This window comes from Macaca thibetana, chromosome 3 (genome assembly GCF_024542745.1).
Source record: "Macaca thibetana thibetana isolate TM-01 chromosome 3, ASM2454274v1, whole genome shotgun sequence".
Taxonomy (NCBI): domain Eukaryota; kingdom Metazoa; phylum Chordata; class Mammalia; order Primates; family Cercopithecidae; genus Macaca; species Macaca thibetana.
The window spans coordinates 92,646,332-92,667,882 of record NC_065580.1 but is presented as its reverse complement, the minus strand read 5'-3'; the positions used below and the strand labels follow the sequence as shown (position 1 = coordinate 92,667,882).

Here is a 21,551-nt window from a genome sequence, read left to right as displayed (position 1 = left end):
AGAGGTTGCAGTGAGCTGAGATCACACCACTGCACTCCAGCCTGGGTGACAGAGCAAGACTCCATCTCAAAAAAAAAAGATGTTAATGTTTTAGAAAATGTTCATCTTTTGTAAGTATCTCATTTCCAGTTACAATTTAAGATACTCGAACCTTTGAATCTACAAAAATTCCTACCTCCATTCAGCACATATGTGTAAGTCAATGTGTCTGATATAGTAGGCTCTGCACATGCAGAGCCCTCTGGTGGTACCTGGTCTAGAGGAGGAGAAAAGTTCAACAGCAATGACAATGACACAAAGCCAGTAGGTGCTGTACAAAGAGCAGTGGAAATGTTGAGATGGGAGCCTCTAAGTCCAGGAGGGACATCTCAGAAAGGCTTCTTGGAGAGGAGGTGACACATACCCTGAAGTGAAACAACATGCGCAAATGTGAACAGGATGATTGGGGCCGGGGTGGGGTGTGGGTACGGGGGTGGCTGCACTTCTCTACAGTGTATTTTCTCATGGCTCAGTAAGAACCTGTGCAACCCGGATTGGGTGCTACTGTTTTTTGTTTGTTTGTTTTTGAGATGGAGTCTCACTCTGTCACCCAGGCTGGAGTGTAGTGGTATGATCTCGGCTCACTGCACCTCCGCCTCCCAGGTTCAAGCGATTCTCCTGTCTCAGCCTCCTGAGTAGCTGGGATTACAAGCACCTGCTACCACCCCCGGCTAATTTTTTTGTATTTTTAGTAGAGATGGCGTTTCACCATGTTGGCCAGGCTGGTCTCGAACTCCTGACTTCGTGATCCGCCCACCTCCCAGTGTGCTGGGATTACAGGTGTGAGCCACCTCACCCGGTCTGGTGCTACTGTTTTTGCAGACAAGGACTAAATATTTTTTGATAATCCAAGCTCAGCAGAATCAAAGCTATGTCCAGCTCCAAATACAGTTCTTCTGTTTACAGCCAAGAGTGCTGCTAGATCATCCTTCCATCCTAGCAGGCACGGCTTCTTCAGTAACACCCTCAGCGACCCTTCTATTGATGTGTTTCCTGTTCTACCTTACAGCATATGATCGCAGACACTGTCCGAACCCTGAGACACTGCAGGACTAACCAGTTTGGTGAGTCATTGAAGTCAGGTGCAGAATGTAAATTGACTCTACGTTGGTACCAACTGTGGTCACAAGTATTGGGTGGTAATCAATTTAAACAAATTGAAAACTAGCATATGTATATACGTATGCATATTGTATATATATAGTAGATTGTCTCTTTGTTTCCTCACTGCATGTTTGGGATGCAGAGGAAGACAAGATGTGGCAGATTATTATCCCCTAATGGCAGCAAGTTTATGCTGCGAAGAGTGACTTTATGCACTCAGAAACCACCTCCCAGCAACTCCCGCTGACTCCTGTACCCACAGTGTCTTGCTTTGCTTGCCTACTGGCTCAAAAATCACTGGTGAGTTGAGCAGGGGTGACCTTGTCCCTAACCTCTTTGCGTGGAGCCTTCCTGGAATAGGACGATAGCTTGTAAAAATGCCTAAAGCAGCCTTCCAGAATCTTTTCTCCTCTCCAACGAAAACTTCCTGTCTGGAGCTGCCTTTCAGCTGCAAAAGTGTGGTTCTGAGCACTTCTGTAGAATCCCCACTGAGACTAATGTATGTAGGAATATTTGTTCCATTTTAAATCTCAGTCATAATTTATGCTATGTTTAAATGGTGTTAGAACATTGCAGGAAGGAAGGAAATCAACTTTATTGAGTTGCAGGAACTTTCACATGGGCAATGGAATCCTGACATCCGTCCTAGTAAATGGGGATTATTAACCCTGTAGGTGTAGAGCAAAAAGCAGAGACTCAGAGAGATTCACTTATTTAGCCGTTATTCAGACTGAGTCTGCCTTACCTCCTTGTCCTCTCCTCTGCCCTCTGCAGATCCTGTGGATACAAAGGGTAATAAAAAATAGAAAATTGATTTCAACAATTATAAATTAATCCAAGGCAACCACTCAGTTCAACTTCATTTTTTAAGTAAGACATGCCCATTGTAAAACAATTTTTTCAACAATATAGAAGTATATATAAAGCAGAAAATCAGAGTCCTACTTCTCAAGAAAAGTACTAATAACAATTGGGTACATGTGCTTAAGAGTTTTTTCTGTTCAGTGCTGGTCTAGGCTGGCAATATTGTCTCCCAACAAAGTAAGTTAGGAACTGGACTTCTGTGTGGATTGTGTTTTCTCTTTGAAAAGGAGACTTATAAATACAGGACCTAATTTTCTAAATATTCACATCAATTAGTACCACTTTAATGTACCTATATAATTCTTCATTAAGCATACAAGTACAATGCAGTTACAATAAAAATAGTGATCATAACATCATCACAGAGATTCACTGAAATGTACAAGCATAATGCTGATGAGTACAGCTTCATGTTGCTTTTATCCTCCTTTGCTTCCCACGTGTTTACTGGGGATTCAACTAATTCTAAGATATCAGTCTCACTTAACCAAGGAACTCTAGTTTATATAGGCTCCAAGTATAGACAGGAAGGTGATAGTTATACTAGCTTGTGTGGCCTTGAACCTGTCTTGAACCCCCACTCATCAGAGAGTAATCCTCTGTGTGGCACTAAGCAAAAGAGAAATTTAAATAACTATCAAGCCAGTTTGTGTTCTAATATTTATATACAGTATCTTTAAAAATCAGTTTGGGAACCGAATTATCCAAATTCATTTTAACAGTGTATATGAGCATAGTAAACCCATGTCAGCATTTGGGATAAAATATGAAAATGTTAATCAAGTCACTTATGCATTACAAAGTATCATGCAGATGTCAGTTGCTATGGTTAGAACCATCCATTGTGCCATCTTTTTAAGGCTTGAAAATTAACAATAAAATTACCTTTGTAGCATCATGTTATCCAAACCAATGTTTAATAAATGAAAAGCACTTTCTCAACGTCTTCCAGAGAAGGCATTCTGAAATAAAACAGCTTTTTGTTACTTTCAAACAGGTGGAATGGTATAAACTTTAACTCCTAGTGTGTTTACTTGCTGAAACTAGGAAGCCTGTTTCTATTAAACCTAAGAATTATAAGCCACTCATGTCATACAGGTCTTAAATTATTTCCTCATAAAATGCATTTGTTATAGAGGAGAAAAAAGGGGGTTTCACAAGAGAAAAAAAATGCTATAAGAAAATGCTCAGCCTCCTGCATTTCCCTTCCCTCTGCTCAAGCTGAGCTCCAGCAGCTCACCCTGCTTGTCCCATGCATAATCTACAAAGCAACAGGACATGATGTCTTCATCACTTACCTTTCCATTGTCTCACTGTAGTGCAGTTTGACCAGTGTTCCCCAGCCTCAAATGGTTTGCTTGTCGGTGTGTGTGTTTGACTATGGTGCATGGGCTTGCCCCGTGGTTCATGCTGCTTCATCCTGGTTCCTTATCAGCACGGGCGCTAGCAGGGTGTGGATGTGTCCACAGTGCACTAAAGCCTCTTTTGGCCCCTCGATTCCTTGACTGCCCTAGATATGTGAGTGGAAAAGCCCCTTGTCTTGTCCTTCTCTGGGTAGACTTTAGTCCATACACATAATTTCTGAAGCAATTTCATCTGTTAACCACATCTTAGAGTCTGTTCTGTTGTATCTGTTCATTCAATTGCTCCATTAATTTTTTTTCCAAAAAATGAGAATACCAAAGAATTGTACAAAATCTAAACAACAAAAAAAGAGTGATTGCATTCATATGCTAAACACATTATCAGCGCTTTTCAATGCTTCTAGGCTGAGATGTAGGAGCCAATGCTGGCCGTTTAAACAGGTAACTGCTGTAAAAGGCTACATAGAAGGACTCAGGAACCATATGGCCTGGGTCTGAATCCTGGCTGTGACACTTACTTGCTGCGTGACTGTGCTCAGTTTCCCCATCTGTGGAGTAAGATAAGAACATAATTTCTAAATAACATACAATGTTAGGTAATAAATGCTATAAATAGCCTGCCGGTCTGATTGCCTGACCTGAGGAATCCATTCTGAGCTGAAAAAGCATTTCTACCTTAGGACAAGGACACCTCTTATGGGATTCTGACTAATGAGAACCCACCTGGTACATTTACTCAGCCTTAGTGTAGGGTTTTGTTGGTATGTAGATATAGCATTACTGCTCTCCTGAGATTGTCTTTTTTTTTCCCCCCTCTAAACAACAGGTGACCTGTGTCCAAAAGAGCATCAAGAGTTAAAGTCCTATGTTAATCACCTATATGTCATTGACAGCCAGCAGGCCCTGTTCGAGCTCTCACACAGGATCGAGCCTCGGGTGTGAGCCCCACTGCCTCACCTCCCCTGTGTCTGCAGCACTTTGAGCTACGGGAATGTCTATGCCAAGCACGTTGCTTTCCTGTGAGAAAAGAAGTTGCTGAGTTTTATCAGTATAACCCAAGACATTCACAGGAAAGCCAGCCAAAGCGTGTTCAGGAAGTGATGTCAGCCACCAGAGAGGGGGAGAGGCCTCTCCATGCTACTCTCGAGACAAGAAGGCAGAAGGAGAGTCAGAAGCGTTCTTGAGATGGAGAAGGCTGGTTTCTTATGATCACATTGTTGATCCAGTCCAGTTTTCAGTATGAGATGTGCCAGCATCAAGACAAGACAACGACATCTTGACATGCAATGACCAAATATTTCATTAAGAGCATGCATGGAACAGGAAGGAGTTTTACATTGCCTAGTTTTAGATTACTATCCATAAGCTGTCAAAGAAGTCATTCTTTTGAACACCTGATGACAGAGACAGCATCCCTAGATCTCCAGGGAGGAGAGGTTTCTGTTGATACAACCTATGATATCACCAAAAGCCACTTGTGTCTAGGGAGTTAGTGAGGGCTGTAGCTAGCATTCATGCTCTGCTGGGCAGATGAACAATGTCCAGGTGTGCATCACTTTGCACCACAATCAACTATTGACACATGCTTGCAAGTGAAATTAGTTTCTGTACAACTGATTTGCAGCTATAGGCAAGGTAGATGAAGTTGCTTTGCCAGTAAGGAAAAATAGTAATCTTCAAGAGATTGACTCATTGTTTAATTCCTGGGGATTTTTTTCACACTTGTAAGCAGGCTCTTATCTTTTATTGGACATAATATGATTTTGAAAAAGCACAGTGCCTGACACATTGTAGACACTCACTAACTGCTTACTGAGGTGACAGAGTCACAAAAGTCTGCATTCTTGTGCCTGATGATGCATTTTGCATACCTCATACAGGCTCCTTGCCCACACTATGGAATGACAGCAGCCAGCACAGGGAGGTTAAGTGACATTTAATGAGTGAAGCACTTAGCATTCTCTAGGTAATAAGATAGCGGTAATTACCAGTGTTTTGGCAAATGAAAAATGCCCTGAAATAGCCAAGTGTCTGATTGATGTTGGTGACTTAGAAGTCCTATAGTCCACCTACCAGCCAAAGCAGGGAGCCTTTCTATAATTTGCCTTCTTTTCCCCCAAAATCTGAGTCTTCTGAAATCTTTTTTTATTCCCATTTTTACCAATTGAGGCTCCTTCAGCAAATAAGACCTCTTGATATTTTCAAGGACTGGGTAGAGGATTTCTTTCAACCTTCACATGAACAAAACAGCCTATTTTGGGTCAAAATAATGCAATCCACCCCTGCCTGCTAGATACTTGTCACCTTGCTAAAATGCAAGGGCCTGGTCCATTCATTTTCCAAATGCAGGAGTCTTGGTGCACTTCTCGCTCTTCCTGCCTGTTCATCTCTTTCATGCCCACACAGACCTGTTTCCTTTTTGTCTCATCAACACCTCATTCATCCTCATTAATGAGGCATGTCCAATGCTTTTTGACATCTTTATAGCAGTGCTGTTTCCTGGGCTCAGGAACCACACTGAGCTTGAGATACTGCTGGAAGGAACCATGTGGAGAGAAGGTTTGAGAGGACTTTGAGAGAGACTTAGTTCGGCCCAGCATGTAAAACTTCAGTCCTGAACATTTATGGGGTTTTATAGAAGGGCATCCTCCAGGGCTGGTCCCTTCAGAGAAATGCTGCATGCTGCTGGTCATGGAATGTGGCCCACGGGAGGACACCAGAGCCATGAGAACCAGACAGCAGACTTCCCTCACAGCTGGGCTGAGCAAACCCTCCAAAGCCCTCCTCACGCAGTTACTAACGATAGCATGGGCTTACAGCACAAGCACGTGTTCTCACCTTTTTCCTATGCCCTGGACTAAGGTTTGGCCAGTGTAATCATATAAGGCCATCCTGACATTGTTTCTGTGTTTCACAGTTCAGATTTTTATTTACATTAGAACCACATTGCTCCTAGTAGAACTTTACCTTTAGGGGACTAATTTTCCATGGAGAACTATTTCAGCATTTTGCGGGCTGATTAGACCCCAAGTTAGATATGCACACCGAGCCAGATGAAGCTACACAAATGTTGTGTTTAAATGCATTTTGTACAGTGACTTCACAGTATCTCACATGACGTGGGTGGAAACTGGCTGGGGAGAAAATGATGCTTGTTCGCCTTTTCCTCCAGCCATGGTTAAGTGGTCCTAGGGGTAGCAGAGGGAAGGGAGGATTTTGTGCAGTTGAGATTTGCTTTTCCATCCTTGTCTTCTGAATGTCTAAAATCTCTACATCTTTCTGAAGTTTAACAACTGTCTCTAGAGGTTTGCCAGGCAACAGCTCAAAGCTTTGCAGAATCTTAGATCTGGAATTAAAGAATTCAAGCCCAAATTGTGAGAACCAGATTTTACTCAACAGAAAGCTTTTTCTAAGGAATCTGAGTTGTTCACTGGTGGACAGTGGTAGGGCTTGAGCGCTCCTTGTTAATAGGATGGGCCACGCTCCCTTTCTGGATATTCACCCAGGCCTCTTCAGAATAGGTTTTGTTCTGGCCAGAAGTGTGGTCTAGAAGATGGCTAAGCTCTTTGCCAGCTCTCATTTGGAGTTTTATTATCGCATAAAATCTTCGCTCACTCTGCAAATCTATATCTGCCACCTTCGGCACCAGGTGGTGCAGGGGCACTTCTAAGTGGGCTCTTTTTGTTACAGCACAACTCCCAGACAGTCCTCTGGGTCTTTGGATTTGTCAGCATTCCAGCAAACTAGCCCTGCTTAGAAGTTAGCACAAGACGGCAGAATGCAGGACTCCGTAGGCAAAATCACAACCTTGCCATTAAAAAAAATTTTTTTATATACGCATTTGCAGGTGTTCCCTTGAGTGTGGTGTTTTGAATTTGCTCTTTGTCATCTGTATAACTGCCAAATGATTGTAGTGATACACGTGACCTGCATTCACTTTTTCTAGTTTCCTTAATTATGTTTAGAATAAATTCATTTCCCTAGAGCAAGAACCACAAACAGGTAGTGTGGAGCATACACCAAATTTAGAAGCATGTGGATAAGGTCAGTGCTCACACTGCCTAGTCCACAGGGAGGGGATGCTGCATGAATATATACTCGCCTCTGAGTGGAGGAGAAATCGTGGCATGGAAGAGAGGGTACCAGTGATGACTTCTTATCCCTGGAGCTGGGCTTTCATTGCTACCCATATCCCAGCCCTGCAAGTCTGTTCTGGCCAGCACAGACACCGCAGATCCGGAACTGAATGTTCCTAAATGGCACAGCCAATCCAGACTTCTCAGAAACTGGGCAAAAACATTAAAATGGGGATGATCAGGTCTTCTGCAGTGGTCCAACACAGGATTTCTTTTAAATGTTTCAAAAACATGTCCTTAAAATTTCAGCCTGCTTCTTAGCGAGTGGGCCAGTTTTGCTTAAAACTGGTTGTGGGGGGGATGTTTTTAAAAATTGCCAAAAAGTTAGATGAAAATGTATTACTGTATAAAGCAAAGCTGTATATACTAAACATTTTTTAGCAGAGTAATATTTATTTGCATAGTCTATTTATTGTATTCGTATTACACTGTTATTAAATACTGGGATGAAATCAGTGACCTGAAGCAAGAAATCTTGCCTTTTAATGTATCATTAATTAGGGCTGCTGTGATATTGTCAGCTTGCATTAACAATTAGAAGATAGAGAACCCGCCATCAGGGTGTCTACCTAACTTCTCAGGGACTACACTTGGTAGTTTTCCACCATTTAAAGAACTGGTAAATATGAAACATTTGTTGAGTTACCAGAATTGCCATTAACAGTGTTTTCTTTCCCATATTCCATGCTTTCTGCCTCTGTGTATATATATTATATATATATATGACTGTGCTGTGTATTTATCGAAGCTAGTAAGCAATAATTTATATGTAAAAATGGCCAAGCAATATAAGGTTAAAACTTATATAAGTAACCCTTACCTTATCTTGTATTTTCAATTGTTTTTTTTTAAACTGCTTTTCCAAATATGAGACTATGTTAAAGACACTATTCATGCCTCTGAGTTTCTTGCTTTCTCTGTGATGTGTGTGGATTAAATAGCTCTGTTCTGGCAGCATGTGATGCTCAGGGAGTTGGAACTCAGAAGTCATTTGCTGACTGAAAGAGCTACAAGTAGGTGAAGAGGTTCTCAGGCAGCCCGTGGAAGCCTAAATCACTTATCCTGCCATTGGGTTATTGCAGAACCTAAACACCCTATTTTGGAAATTGCATCAGTGTTCTCAGAGTCTGAAATTTGGGGAATCCGGCAACCACTGTCATTGCCTCACTCCACTTGAGCAAGACCAGGAACTGTCCCTCACCAGCCCAGATACTTAGTGCAGCTCCCAGCCCAGTGATGATACCCGGGGCCCAGGATAGAGGTCCTGACAGCGGAAAAGCCATGAGTGGATGGAGCAACACAGGGGTAATAAGGATGCCCTGGGGCAGTGGGATGCCAGGCAGTATATACACTAGCACAGACTGTATGAGTATTCAGCATCTTCTCTCTGCATAAACAGGAAATGTGTACATCTTGCCCACCGAGGTCAAGTTTGGCCTTTGGCATGTGTCCATCTCCCCCTTGCAGGAGGATTATAAACCTCATCTTGTTGAACCCAGGAGTAGCCCAGTGTCTCGCTCTGTCCAGTGAAAAATGGGGAGACATGTCTGTGAAAGCTTTATGCGGTAGCCTGCACCTGCCATGTCTGCTGTGCTGTGAGACCTGCACTGCTCCAGATGAAGGCACCCCTATCAGCCTGGGTGCTGGATCACAGGAAACATGGAGCAGAGCCCTGGCTTGTGAACGACATATAACTTGAGTGAGAAATCAAACATCACACTAGAAGTCTCTGAGGTCTGGGAGTGGTTTCGTACTCAGCGGAATGTAGCCTCAGCTGACTAATACAGTCTCTCAGGACAGTCTTTTCAAATTGCCCTTTCCCTCCGTCCACTTGTGGGCGGCAGTACTGGCTCAGCACAGTACCTCGTGGATGAAGCCACCTGTTGTCACACATCCATGCAAAGGGCTTGCCTTTTTATGAGAAATGGGGAAAGACGACTTGAAGATAATTTTCTTGGGTTTTTAATCACCAGAAAGTGGCACTTCTGTGAAGCAAGGGAAATGGGAAGAGAAAACACAAGGGCATTGTCTCTAGGGCAGCCATTGGAAGCAGAGAGAAGTCCTGATCCCTAAATCACTTCATCTGTAGGGGCTGACCCCACGGGGTCCTCCTGGAACCTGGAGAAGGCAGGAGATGAAGGGAGAGCTGGAAGCCCTAGGCTCCAGCTTCGGAAGGGAATAGGAAAGAAAGGGAAATGCCTGTTGCTAAGGACGTGATGAGATTTTCTTCAGTTTCGAGTGGGATAGCTGGTACTGGGAAGAAGCACAGGGCTCCCGTGAACTCAGAAGCCTGTTCTTGTTAGTAAAACTCAAAACGAATTAGCAAAACTCGAAATGAAACTTCTGGTCCTGGCCCTGGTGCACTAGCAACAGAATCCTACTCAAGGCATGAGGCTGCATATGAGGTTTTTTGTCTGCATCTTCTGAATACCCCATGAGCCTTTGCTCTTCAGTCACTGCTTTCAACAAATGAGATTCCTAAAGCTTTGAGCTTGCTGATGTTCTTTACTGAAGTACTCCTGTTACCGAGGGCAGCAGGAATTTCTCTTGCCTAAACAGAGCCATAGCAGTTCCCCTTCTCAGCACCTAAGGAGCAGGGCCGACTCACTAGACAGAAAGTGGCGTCCTGAGGACTGAGCTCGTGCAGGGTTCCTGGGGAATGCGCTCAGATCCCTGATCCAGCCAGACTCAGAGCTGGTCCAGTCTCATTTCTTTATTTTGTTTCTCTTGCCCAGGAGAAATTCAGCCTGTGTTTGGCCCTACTGTGGCTTCTAATCATGCATCCTTATCCTAGGGATGGGGGTCTTCCAAGTGTTGGGAATTCAGACAGTACCCTATGGTTATAGCTTCATGGGCATTTCTGCCACAAGATCATGTCACTGCTCACCACGGCTGTCCCATAGTAAACTCTGTAGCCACCTTCTGAGTCCACTGCTCTCCCTCCAGCCTGGAGTTAAGGAACTTCCAAATCCTCCTCACATGGCACTTGTGCGCCAGGGTAAACCAATCCCCCACCCCCTGTCTAGCCATATCATGTCACCATTATTTTCTGCTACAGCCACACTGTGTAGAAGATCTCAACCGACCTGGAAATTTTCCCCTAAAAGAACAAGCTCCCCTCTTGTGGGGAAATTTTTCCCTAAATGAACAAGCACCCCGTTATCTCTGGGTGGTTCTCATATTTCCAGGTTTCCAACCTGGAAATGGGCGGGTAGAAACGCCAAGCTCTCCTGGTTGGACTTTTCCTCTCCCTGGAAGACTGAACAGCAGTCCCAGCCTCAGAGGCTGGCATAGCTGAAACGCCACCATGGGAAGTGACAGCACCCTCGTCTCTGGAAGGCCCCTCTTACTCACAGACATCTGGAAGTTCCCAAGTTGTGCGAAAGTTCCCAACTTGAGTGAAAATCATCACTTCCTGAGAAAATCCCTCTACTGGTCACCTTGTTCTTGCAGTCCCGACCAAACAACAAAACAACAACAACAAATGGCAAAGACATTGAAGTCTCAAAAGCAATTAAAGCAGTTAGCCCACCTGGAAGCCTTGAGGCAGCGGCAAGAGCTGCCCAAGTTTTTTTTTTTTTTTTTTTTTTTTTTTTTTGAGACAGGGTCTCACTCTGTCGCTTAGGCTGGAGTGCAGTGACATGATCACAACTCATGGCTCACTGCAGCCTCAACCTCCCCAGACTCAGGTGATTTTCCCACCTCAGCCCCCTAAGTAGCTGGGACGACAGGTGTGTACCACCATGGCTGGCTAATTTTTGTATTTTTTGTAGAGATGGGGTCTTGCCATGTTGCCCAGGCTGGTCACAAACTCCTGGGCTCAAGCAATCCTCCTGCCTCAGCCTCCCAAAGTGCTGGGATTACAGTTGTGAGCCACCACACCCTGCCCTTCTCAAGTTCCACAGCAACAACAGGGCTGTGGTGTCTCAACTCTCAAGTCCGTTTCAAGGTGGGAAATCTTGAAGCCAGACTGAGAAGGATGCATATATACCTTTGTGTAATTGTGTGTGTGTGTGTGTGTGTGTGTGTGTGTGTGTGTGTGTGTGTCTTGGCCCTAACTAGAGGAGCCCAGGCCACCAGAACTGCCTTCAGGACAATGAGCTCTTCCCCATCAGAGATGTGCAAACAGACCTGAAATCAACCAGCGGAGATGGTTGCAAGGACAATCCAGTGATCAGATGAGAGCTATGTCAGGAGACTTTTAAGACCCTTTCAGTTCATGGCGGTTAGGAAAGCTGGCGCAGACCTGTAGTTGCCAGAACTAATTAGTTTTTTGGTGTTTTTTTTTTTTTTTTTTTCCTTGAGTGACTTGACTAATGTAGGAAATAAGAACTGTTCATGCTCCTTTGTATCCAGTTGACCTGGGCTAGGCCTCAGAAGCTGGAAGGGAAAAGGCTGTGGGAGGATGCCGGAAAGGAACACCTCACCCCTTCCCTGTCCTCTGCCCACTGCTGACTCCACAGTCCCACCAGGGATGAATGCCTGCAATAAACAGAAAAGTCCCTGGAATCAATGCATCAGGGCACGCTGCCAAGTGCCAAGCTGGCTACTGCCTCTCAAATGGCAGGGACTCGGTCTGCCTGGCTCCTCACTGTACTCCTGGCCTCCCACCGTCCAGCCCCATCCTGCTCATCTCCCAGCCTCCCTGCCGGGCCCCAGCACTCAGGATTGGCCTGTCCCTTCTCTGCCCACTCAACACAGTGTGCCCAGAACTCCTTCTCTACCTACCAAATAAGGATTGGTGTACTCCAAAGCCCTCCTGGATGACCCATCTGACACCGAGCCCCCGCCCCCATCTCTTATCTGAATTCCTGCAGCCGATTGCACCTGCTACTCTTTCAGGAACCACCTTCCATTATCAAGAGCTGGGAGAACTGGCAAAAGTTTCTACCTTGCTCTTGACTGCTATTGCTGCATCTCATAAAATGCTCCCTACCTCATAAAATTGTGTGAAAAGTAAAATGAGAAAGTGCATATAAAGTGCTAAATACAGTGCGTGGTACATAGTTCACATCCAATTAATGATACTTTGTGTGTGTGTGTGTGTGTGTGTGTGTTTAAAGACAAGGTCTCACTCTGTCACCCAGAGTGGAGTTCAGCAGCATGATCTTAGCTCACTGCAGCCTTGAACTCATGGACACAAGGGGTCTTCTCGCTTCAGCCTCCTGAGTAGCTAGCACTACAGGTGAGCACCACTGCACTGGGCTTATATGTATGTATGTGTGTATGTATACATATATATATGTGTGTGTGTGTGTGTGTGTGTATATATATATATTTTAGAGATGAGGTCTCGCTATGTTGCTCCGGATGGTCTCAAACTCCTGTGCTCAAGTGATCCTCCAGTCTCAGCCTCCTAAAGTGCTGGGATTACAGGTGTAAGCCACCATGCCCGGCCTGTTGTTAATACACGATGCATGCCAGAAGATGCGTACCCACATTTTTCCTCAATCATTGAATATACATGGCTGTGGGTAAGTCATTTGACTTCTCTTATCCTCCTTCCCCTTCTTGTCAAACAAGATAATAGAACATCTCTATCACAGGGCAGTTGTGAGAATGAAATGGCCAATGCATGTGCGAGTTCTTTGTTCATGCTAAAGTGAAATAGGAATATGAGAGATTTCCTTTTGGAATCCCCTCATGCCTTGCACGATGCCAGGACAAAGCAATGGTTCCCTAAGTATTGGCTGATTTACCTGAATAAAGGTATCTTCCTATAGCTTGCCAAGTTGGGATAATACTCCTGTTAGTATTCATGTTATTATTAACATTGCTAACACAAGAAGCAAAAATGCTGACTAGACCTTGGGCCACAACTTCTCTGAGGACTGGGCAAAGCACTATTGCTAGACACCACCCCATTCCTTTCCCTGTTGTCCCTGTGTAGGGACTCCAGGCCAGGAATCCCTGAACAGCAGCTCCCCTTCCAAACCTTGGGCTGCCGATTTGCCACATGGAAGCATCATCATTTCAGACAAGGGCCTGAGAAGAGCAGGCTGTTCACTGTGCTCTGTGGCGTGCTCTGTGCTTGGGGGAAATCTCTGGTTTCATTTAGAACTCAGTCTGCAAGCTAAAGGGGAGAGCCTGCACTCTGAGGCCTGGTTGAGATGAAGTCCCCTTTGTAAAGAGCAGGAGAGGCCAAAAAAGGGATGGTTCACCCCGGGCCCCATGTTATACTTACATGGTGTTTTTCTTCCTTAAATCAACCAATAGCTGACCTCCCCTCCCCCATCTCTCTACCTGGTAATATTAGCTCATTAACATTAGTCTACAGCGGCCCTCATCAGCTCCATCTTCTATCCTATGTACTGATCATCTACTGTGTGCCAGGTACTATTCTAGGTGATGGAAAAACAACTATGAACAAAGACCCCCTTTTTTATTTTGTTTTGTTTGAGTCGGAGTCTCACTCTGTTGCTCAGGCTGGAGTCCAATGGTGTGATCTTGGCTCACTGCAACCTCCACCTCCTGGGTTCAAGCAATTTTCCTGCCTCAGCCCCCCGGAGTAGCTGGGACTACAGGCGCCTTCCACCACACCCGGCTAATTTTTGTATTTTTAGTAGAGACAGGGTTTCACCATATTGGCCAGACTGGTCTCTTGGCCAGGCTGGTCTCAAACTCCTGACCTCATAATCTGCCCTCCTTGGCCTCCCAAAATGCTGGGATTACAAGCGTGAGCCACCACACCCAGCAAAGACCTCTTCTTCATGGAACTTTGATCCAAGGGAAAAGAAAGATAGGCCATAAACAAAACAGGTAGGTAACACGTAGCAGCACATTAGATGGTAATAACGTTCTCAAGAGAAAAAAAGCTAAGGCAGGGAAGGGAGTTAGGGAGTGCCAGGCTCCCTAACTGGGTGGGATTTTAAGTAGGGCAACCAGGGAGGGTCTTTTTTACGAGTTGAACTGTGTCCCCCCTGGAATTTAATGTTTAAAATCCTAATCTCTAATATCTCAGATTATTACCTTTTTTGAGATAGGGTCTTCACAGAGGTAATCAACTGAAAATGAGGTTTTAGGGTGGGCCTGAATCCAATGTGACTGGTGTTCTCCTAACAGGGAAATCTAGAGACAGACACAGGCAGGGAGAACATCCATGTGAGCATGAAGGTGGCCACTCATGTTGGGGGCAGGGGATGGAGGGGAGTACCTGGAGCAGACCTTTCCTTCACAGCCCTCAAAAGCAACAGACACTGCCAGCACCTTGATCTTAGACTTCCAGCCTCCAAAACTGTGAAGCAATACATTTCTGTTGTTTGAGCCACCCAGCTTGTGGTATTTTGTTACAGTAGCCCTGAGAAACTCATGTAGCTTTGCTGGGAAGACCTGAAGGAAGTGAGGGACCCACCCATGAAATCCTTGGGGAAAAAGCATTCTAGGCAGAGGGAACACCAAGTGCAAAGGTGTCGAGCGTGCCCCTTGGAGTTCAGGGACCAACGAGGACCCTAGTGCGGCTGGGGCCAGTCAGGAAAGGAAGAGAAGTAAAGGAGGTCAGAGATAACTGGGGCCAGGTCATGTGGAGCCTTGATGTTTACCTTAAGTCAGATGAGAACCACTGGAAGATTTTAAGCAGAGAAGGACGTGACCACTCCGGCTACTGAATTTCAGAACAAATAGGGGCAAAGGTGGAAGTAGGGAAATCAGTGAGCTTATTGCAATAATACAAGCAAATACAATGGTGACTTCCACAAGGCGGTGGCATGGGGTGATATGACACAGAGTAATTCTGGATATATTTAGGAAGATACATCTGATATCGTTTGCTGATAAATTAGTTATGGAGAAAGAGAACAGTTAAGAGTTGACCACAAGATTTTTGTTTTGATCAACTGAAACCATGGAATTGCAACTAATTGGAATGAAAAAGACCTTGGAGATGGCAGGTTTGAAGGAGAATAGCAGGAACTCAGTTCAGGACATATTTGGTTTGAGATGTCCATTAGATAGACATGGATTGGAACTAACAATAGTCTCTTTGCACCAAGTCTGACTTGTATGCTTGATTTAGGGGCCCTTCTACATCATCCACATCTGGGATTTCACCAGAGTCACAGCCATTCTATGAGCTGTGTTGTGCTGGATGAATACTTGCTAAATATTGATGCTTCAAATCTCCAGGTCCAAGCTCCAAGCATTCTCAGCACAGCCATGTGGAGCAACTTCGACGCATAGAACTTCTTCAAGTCCAACCAAATAGACACCACCCCCTTGGGAAACAAGCCATCTCAGGGGGAAACCACCTCATGGGGCTCTCGACAGTCTTCCTCTAGCAACCATACTTTCAACTTTGACTTCACAGTTTTGTTTAGTGCTGCCTTCTCATTCGGGCTTTCCTTCCCAGAAGAAATATAGAAATATGAATTACACTTCTGTCATTAGAGATTCAATTAGCCAAGTTGAAATAAAATCTGTCTAAAGGACATGTAGCAATAGGCCTTTGAAACAAGCTTCGAGGTGGTCCCAGACATTCAATTCCAATTTCACATTGCATAGCCAGAAACAAACTTGTACCTCAATGGGAAAGAACTTTTCAGACAGTCCATTACTTTTTTATGTTACCTTCCTCTGTCATCAAAAACTGACCTGGATCTCCTCTCTCCTCCTCACTTAAGTTAACTTTTCTTCATGTCCTGGGTCATGCCCCAGGAATTTTTATCTACAAAGTGCTCAGCCTGGCGCACAATGCACATTCGCTGCTTAATAAATATTTGTTGACTGAGATGCGTGCTGCTGGCATGACCAAAATGTGAGACATTAGTGACATCTGCTGGGGATATGGTGATGCTGTGCAGAATTTAAGTCAGAAATGCATGTTCTTGACTGGCTGAGTTAAATCAAATGCTACAATGGGGCACTGTTGGAAGCTTGTGTCTACAGTGATGAGGCCATGGCTTTGCAGCTCTGCCTTACCAGGACATGGTCCAGTGGGTTATTGTTCTCCTACGATATAATGCAGCCTTGTTTTTTAAAAAATACAGAAATCAAGAAGATGGAAAAGGAGCTAACTGGCGAAAGCTGAGGTTTGCACAGGTCTGTTGGCTCCTAAGGAAATGAAGAAAGTGAGGGCAGGGAAAGGATGGAGAAGCAGTTCTCCAGTCTCTCCCCACCCCGACCCCTGGCCCTCAGGAGAAAGTACAAGTGCCCAAAAGCGACTTCCCAGCCATTGTCCTTCCCCAGACTCACCTCCGGCTTCTGCTCCCTGTCCCTGCCCCACACCCCAGGGGACACATTCCTAAGCTCCACTCCAGTCCAGCTAAAACATTCAGGCACTCACCTCCAAGCCTTTGAGCTTATTTGTTCAACAGCCAAGTATCAAGCAAGGACTTGGGAGCACTAGGAGGCGCTGTGCTAAACACGGGGATACATTCCAGAGCCAGTCCAGGGAGTGTGGTTCCGGAACTGGTGGAGCTTCTGGTGTAGTGGATGTGGACTTTCTGGTCTGGATCTCCTCTCTCCTCCTCACATAAGTAACTCTTCTTCATGCCCCAGGTCTCGGCACTTCCAGGAAACCTGCACTGGCCCCTCTAGCCTACACCGGATTCCCCCGAACCAAGCACCCTCCTAACCCCTGGCATTACCCCTCTCCAACCAAGTCAGAGCCTCTGGACTAGTTGGCCTCCTCCTCACCTCCCAATACACTAAATGTCCCCTCAAGCATGGGCTGCCTTCTTTACATTTATGTTCATCACAAAACCAGAACAAGGCAGGCACTTGTGTGGTCCTGGAAGAGCTATGGTAACTGTCATGGACCCAGGAAACACGCCATTCACTACCCAGAGGTGCTGCGGTGAGTGACAGGAGACTCAGCAGCATTGTCACATCACAGAGCAAACCCTGCCTGCTGGGCTTCCAGACCGCGTGAGGGTGGAGATAACCAACGACCTGCTTGATTGAGTGTGGAGCCCATGGAGCTGGTGGGGGTGCCAGGGAGGTCCCTTCAGATCTCTTCCAGTGTTCTGGGGTCTGCCTGTCCCAGGAACTGGCAGCAATTCCAGCACATTCCTCAGCACTTACTGCTAAGGTGAATCCAAGTTCACGTTCCCAGAACAGGTTCCGAGTCAGCCACGCCAGAGGTCTGTGCCAGCTTCACTTGGTCTAGGAAGCCTGGGACCACCATCAGCCCATTCTTCCTTGAGGCTCCGGAACAGCATGGGACATTAGCCGAGCTGTGCTCAGAAGCAACACTCACTGATGAGGGCTGCCGAGAGTCCCATCCTCTGCTCACCTGTCAATCAGTCAAGCCTCTTCACTGCCACCCCTGACCATCCTGCCAGGGCTGATCACCTTGGCTGCTCACAGAACCCATGAGGACTGAGAATTTCCCAGATTCTCACAATGACTGAGCAGCCCTGCTTCCCCAGCCCTTTATAAGCATCTTGAACATGCCCAGGTGTGCCAGGTGTGGCCTCCATGGCCCGCCAGAGGAGGGGGCAGGGGGAGTGCAAAGACTGAATCAGACAAAGACTAAGCTTTGTTTCCGCCCCTTCTCCACCCTTTTTTCCCATGCAAGAGTCTCGAAGGCAGATTCAGACGGAAAAGTCAACAACATTCCATCATTCGGTTCCTTTTCTTGGCCCCAATGTGTGCCCTGGGGCCCTTTTGTTCTTTGGCCTGGGTAGAGTGTGTGGCCACATGCTGCTGAAAAGGTCAGGGTCAAGATGCTGGGAGCTGCCAGTTGCGCTAGAGGAACCCATGTTTTCCACTGTGGATTAAAATACCCTTTTGCCTGCGGCTGAGCTTCCCCTCCGAATCCAATAGGTCAATAAGGACCAAGGACAAAGCACAAACAGGGCCTGGAAGCCAAGAGATGTCGATAAAAATGGAGATAAATAGGCATTTCAGAGCAGGCAGGCCGTGGGTGTGGGGCATTGTCCCTTCTCTGGCCGGCAGTGCCTGGTCACTTTGTCTCCAAACAGTGCTTCCATTTTAAAGATGCCAGATTGGTTTGGACCCAAAGCTTGACTGTTGCGGGGTGGGCTGAGGTGGGAGTGGGGAGGATTCACACAGTAAAAAAAAAAAAGGCGTCCTCTTGGGTGCCAAATGTGGCAGTTCCTCCATTTCTTGCTTCTGTACAAAGCCCTCCCAATGTGGAAAACACTCCTTTTTGACAGTGTTACTCTTCTTTCCTTTTAAGAAAATAAGTTCCCAATCTTCGTGTTTTTTAAACAGTACAAATGCTGGCATTTCAGAGCTGCTTTAGTGTCTTCAGTTAGATGCTGAAAAGAGCTCAGTCTTCTCTCATTATTTCCTCTGCCCCTCAGTTTATCTCATGTAGAGCTCTAACTAAAAGATCCCAGCCAGGTGCGGTGACTCATGCCTGTAATCCCAGCACTTTGGGAGGCTGAGGCGGGCAGATCACGAGGTCAGGAGATCGATACTACCTGGCTAACACGGTGAAACCCCGTCTCTACTAAAAATACAAAAAATTAGCCGGACATGGTGGCGGACACTTATAGTCCCAGCTACTAGGGAGGCTGAGGCAGGAGAATGGCGTGAACCCGGGAGGCGGAGCTGCAGTGAGCCGGGATCGCTCCACTGCACTCCAGCCTGGGTGACTGAGTGACACTCCATCTCCAAAAAACAAAGAAAAAAGAAAAGAATGATCCCTGCAGTATGAGTCAGGAAACATGGGTTCTGCTCTCACTCTACCATCTTTCTGGCACTGTGACCTTGGGCAAGTCATCACCGCTGAGTTGGATTTTCTAACATTCTGTGACTATGCAGAATCACAGGATGGGAGGAGGCATGGCTTAATTAGTGCACAGGGTCGCTATGTAATAAATGTTTGATTATGTATTGGTGAACTCATGCATGCATTCATCAGATATGCCAGGGATCACAGCAGGCATGAAGATACAAAGTGAAATGAGACCAGTCCCTGCCCATGAACAGGCAGCATGACAACATGATGGACAGAGCACGGGTTTTCTGAGGTTCACAGCCAGGTCCCACCCCTAATTAGCTTCATGAGCTCAGCTAAGTTTTTATAACTTCTCTGAGCCTTGACTTTCTCATCTACATGATGGATTATTTTATAGGTTGACCACTCGTCCTGGTTTGCCTGAGACTGAAGGGTTTCCTGGGACACAGAACTTCCAGTGCTAAAACCTAGAAAATCCCAGGCATATCAAGATGAGTTGGTCACTTAGAGGACAGATGAATTGAAATGATATATAGAAATGACTCACACTGTGCCCTGCATCTAATAGCTGCTCTATAAATGTAGTCACACACAAACATGCTCCTCACAACATGGTAAAGGAAAAATAAAATGAAACAAATAGGTGAGTGCAAAGTAACTGCAGTTTTTGGATTGTTGGAATTTGCTGTTTAATACTGGAATACATTCTTAAATAAATGTGGTTATGTTCTACTTCATTTTAATGGGCATTTCTCACTTTACGTTTGTTTGCTAATGACTTATTACTTGCTGTTTATTTTATGTGTATTTTAGACTATAGAAATGATGTTAGACATAAAGCAAATTCAAGTGATTTTCTTACTCGAGTTCAAAATGGGTCGTAAAACAGCAGAGACAACTCATAACGTCAGTAACACATGTGGCCCAGGAACTGCTAACGAATGTACAGTGCAGTGGCAATTCAAGAAGACGAGAGAATTGAAGATGAGGAGCGTAGTGGTGGGCCATTGGAAGTTGACAATGACAAACTGAGAGCAATCATCAAAGCTGATCCTCTTATAGTTACACAAGAAGTTGCTGCAGAACTCAACATCAGCATTTGAGGCAAATTGGAATGGTGACAAAGCCCAATAAGTGGGTGCCTCATGAGCTGATCAAAAATCAAGAAAATCATCATTTTGAAGTGTCTTCTCTTATTCAATGCAACGGTGAACCATTTCTCAATTGGATTGCCACACGCAACAAAAAGTGGCTTTTATACAATTGGTGATGACCAGCTCAGTGACTGGACCGACAAGAAGCTTCAAAGCACTTCCCAAAGCCAAACCTGCATCAAAAAAGGTTATGGTCACTGTTTGGTGGTCTGCTGCCGGTCTGATCCACTGCAGCTTTCTGAATCCCGGTGAAACCATTACACCTGAAAAGTATGCTCAGCAAATTGATGAGATGCACCAAAAACTGCAACGCCTGCAGCCAGCATTGGTCAACAGAAATGACCCAATTCTTCTTCACGACAATGCACAACCAAAGCTTCAAAAGTTGAACAAAATGGGCTACAAACTTTTGCCTCATCTGCCACATTCACCTGACCTCTCGTCAACTGACTACCACTTCTTCAAGCATCTCGATAACTTTTTGCAGGGAAAATGCTTCCCCAACCAACAGGATGCAGAAAATGGGTTCCAAGAGTTCGTCGAATCCCGAAGCACAGATTTTTACACTACAGGAATAAACAGACTTATTAATCGCTAGCAAAAATGTGTTGATTGCAATGGTTCCTACTTTGATTAATGAAGATGTGTTTGAGTCTAGTTCTAATGATTTAAAATTCACGGTCTAAAACCTCAATGACTTGTGCACCAACCTACACTAAGGCAGCTAAGGCAGCACACAGGAGAGAGGAACTCTGAGAAGATCCCAGGGAGCTGGATGGTGAAGGAGGAGTTGGAGTTGATTAGGTGAGGAATGATGATTGGGGAGGTGCATTCTGTGTATGGAATGTTCATAAATGCATGAAAGCTTAAGAGCTTGCAGCCTGGGGTGTCCTGTGTGGCTAGAACTAAGCAGGTAAGATCTCAAAGGTAAATCTGATTCATATCAGGAAGACCTACTGTAATTCTAACAAATTTGGACATCATTTTTAAGGTCTCCAAACACTTTTGATGATGCATCCTTTTGGTGAAGAAAAAAAGAAAGGTATCCCATAACTTTCCCAATACATGTTATATTTATGAATAATATACATGTATTGTGTAAATAAATAAAGCATACAAAAATACAAGTGTTTCAAGGATCAGATTAAAGGTAAATACAAACAAGAGTTCTGTCTTTCTTCTATGCTGCCATGAATTACCTTACCTGCCTCCTCGAGGACACACACCCTACCTCAGAAACAGGCAC

The 21,551-nt window shown here is 45.1% G+C and overlaps 3 protein-coding genes across 4 annotated transcripts in view; 2 read left to right on the top strand and 1 right to left on the bottom strand.

Annotated features, from left to right (window-relative positions):
* The window catches only part of RAPGEF5 (Rap guanine nucleotide exchange factor 5), a 242,543-nt gene extending 234,146 nt beyond the window's left edge, over window positions 1–8,397 (top strand). For both annotated transcript variants that reach the window (XM_050783124.1, XM_050783125.1), the window contains exons 25-26: window positions 1,049–1,103; window positions 4,198–8,397. In XM_050783124.1, the coding sequence (XP_050639081.1) occupies window positions 1,049–1,103; window positions 4,198–4,313 (171 nt within the window). In that variant the 3' untranslated portion in view covers window positions 4,314–8,397. The remainder of the gene's footprint in view (window positions 1–1,048; window positions 1,104–4,197) is intronic.
* The window catches only part of NUP42 (nucleoporin 42), a 1,164,542-nt gene that overhangs the window by 1,012,586 nt on the left and 130,405 nt on the right, over window positions 1–21,551 (bottom strand). The gene's annotated exons all lie outside the window — the stretch shown is intronic.
* On the top strand, window positions 19,979–21,427 carry LOC126950032 (histone-lysine N-methyltransferase SETMAR-like). The gene has a single exon (XM_050783148.1). It carries the CDS (start codon window positions 20,421–20,423, stop codon window positions 20,901–20,903), a length of 483 nt encoding a protein of 160 aa, XP_050639105.1. The 5' UTR covers window positions 19,979–20,420; the 3' UTR covers window positions 20,904–21,427.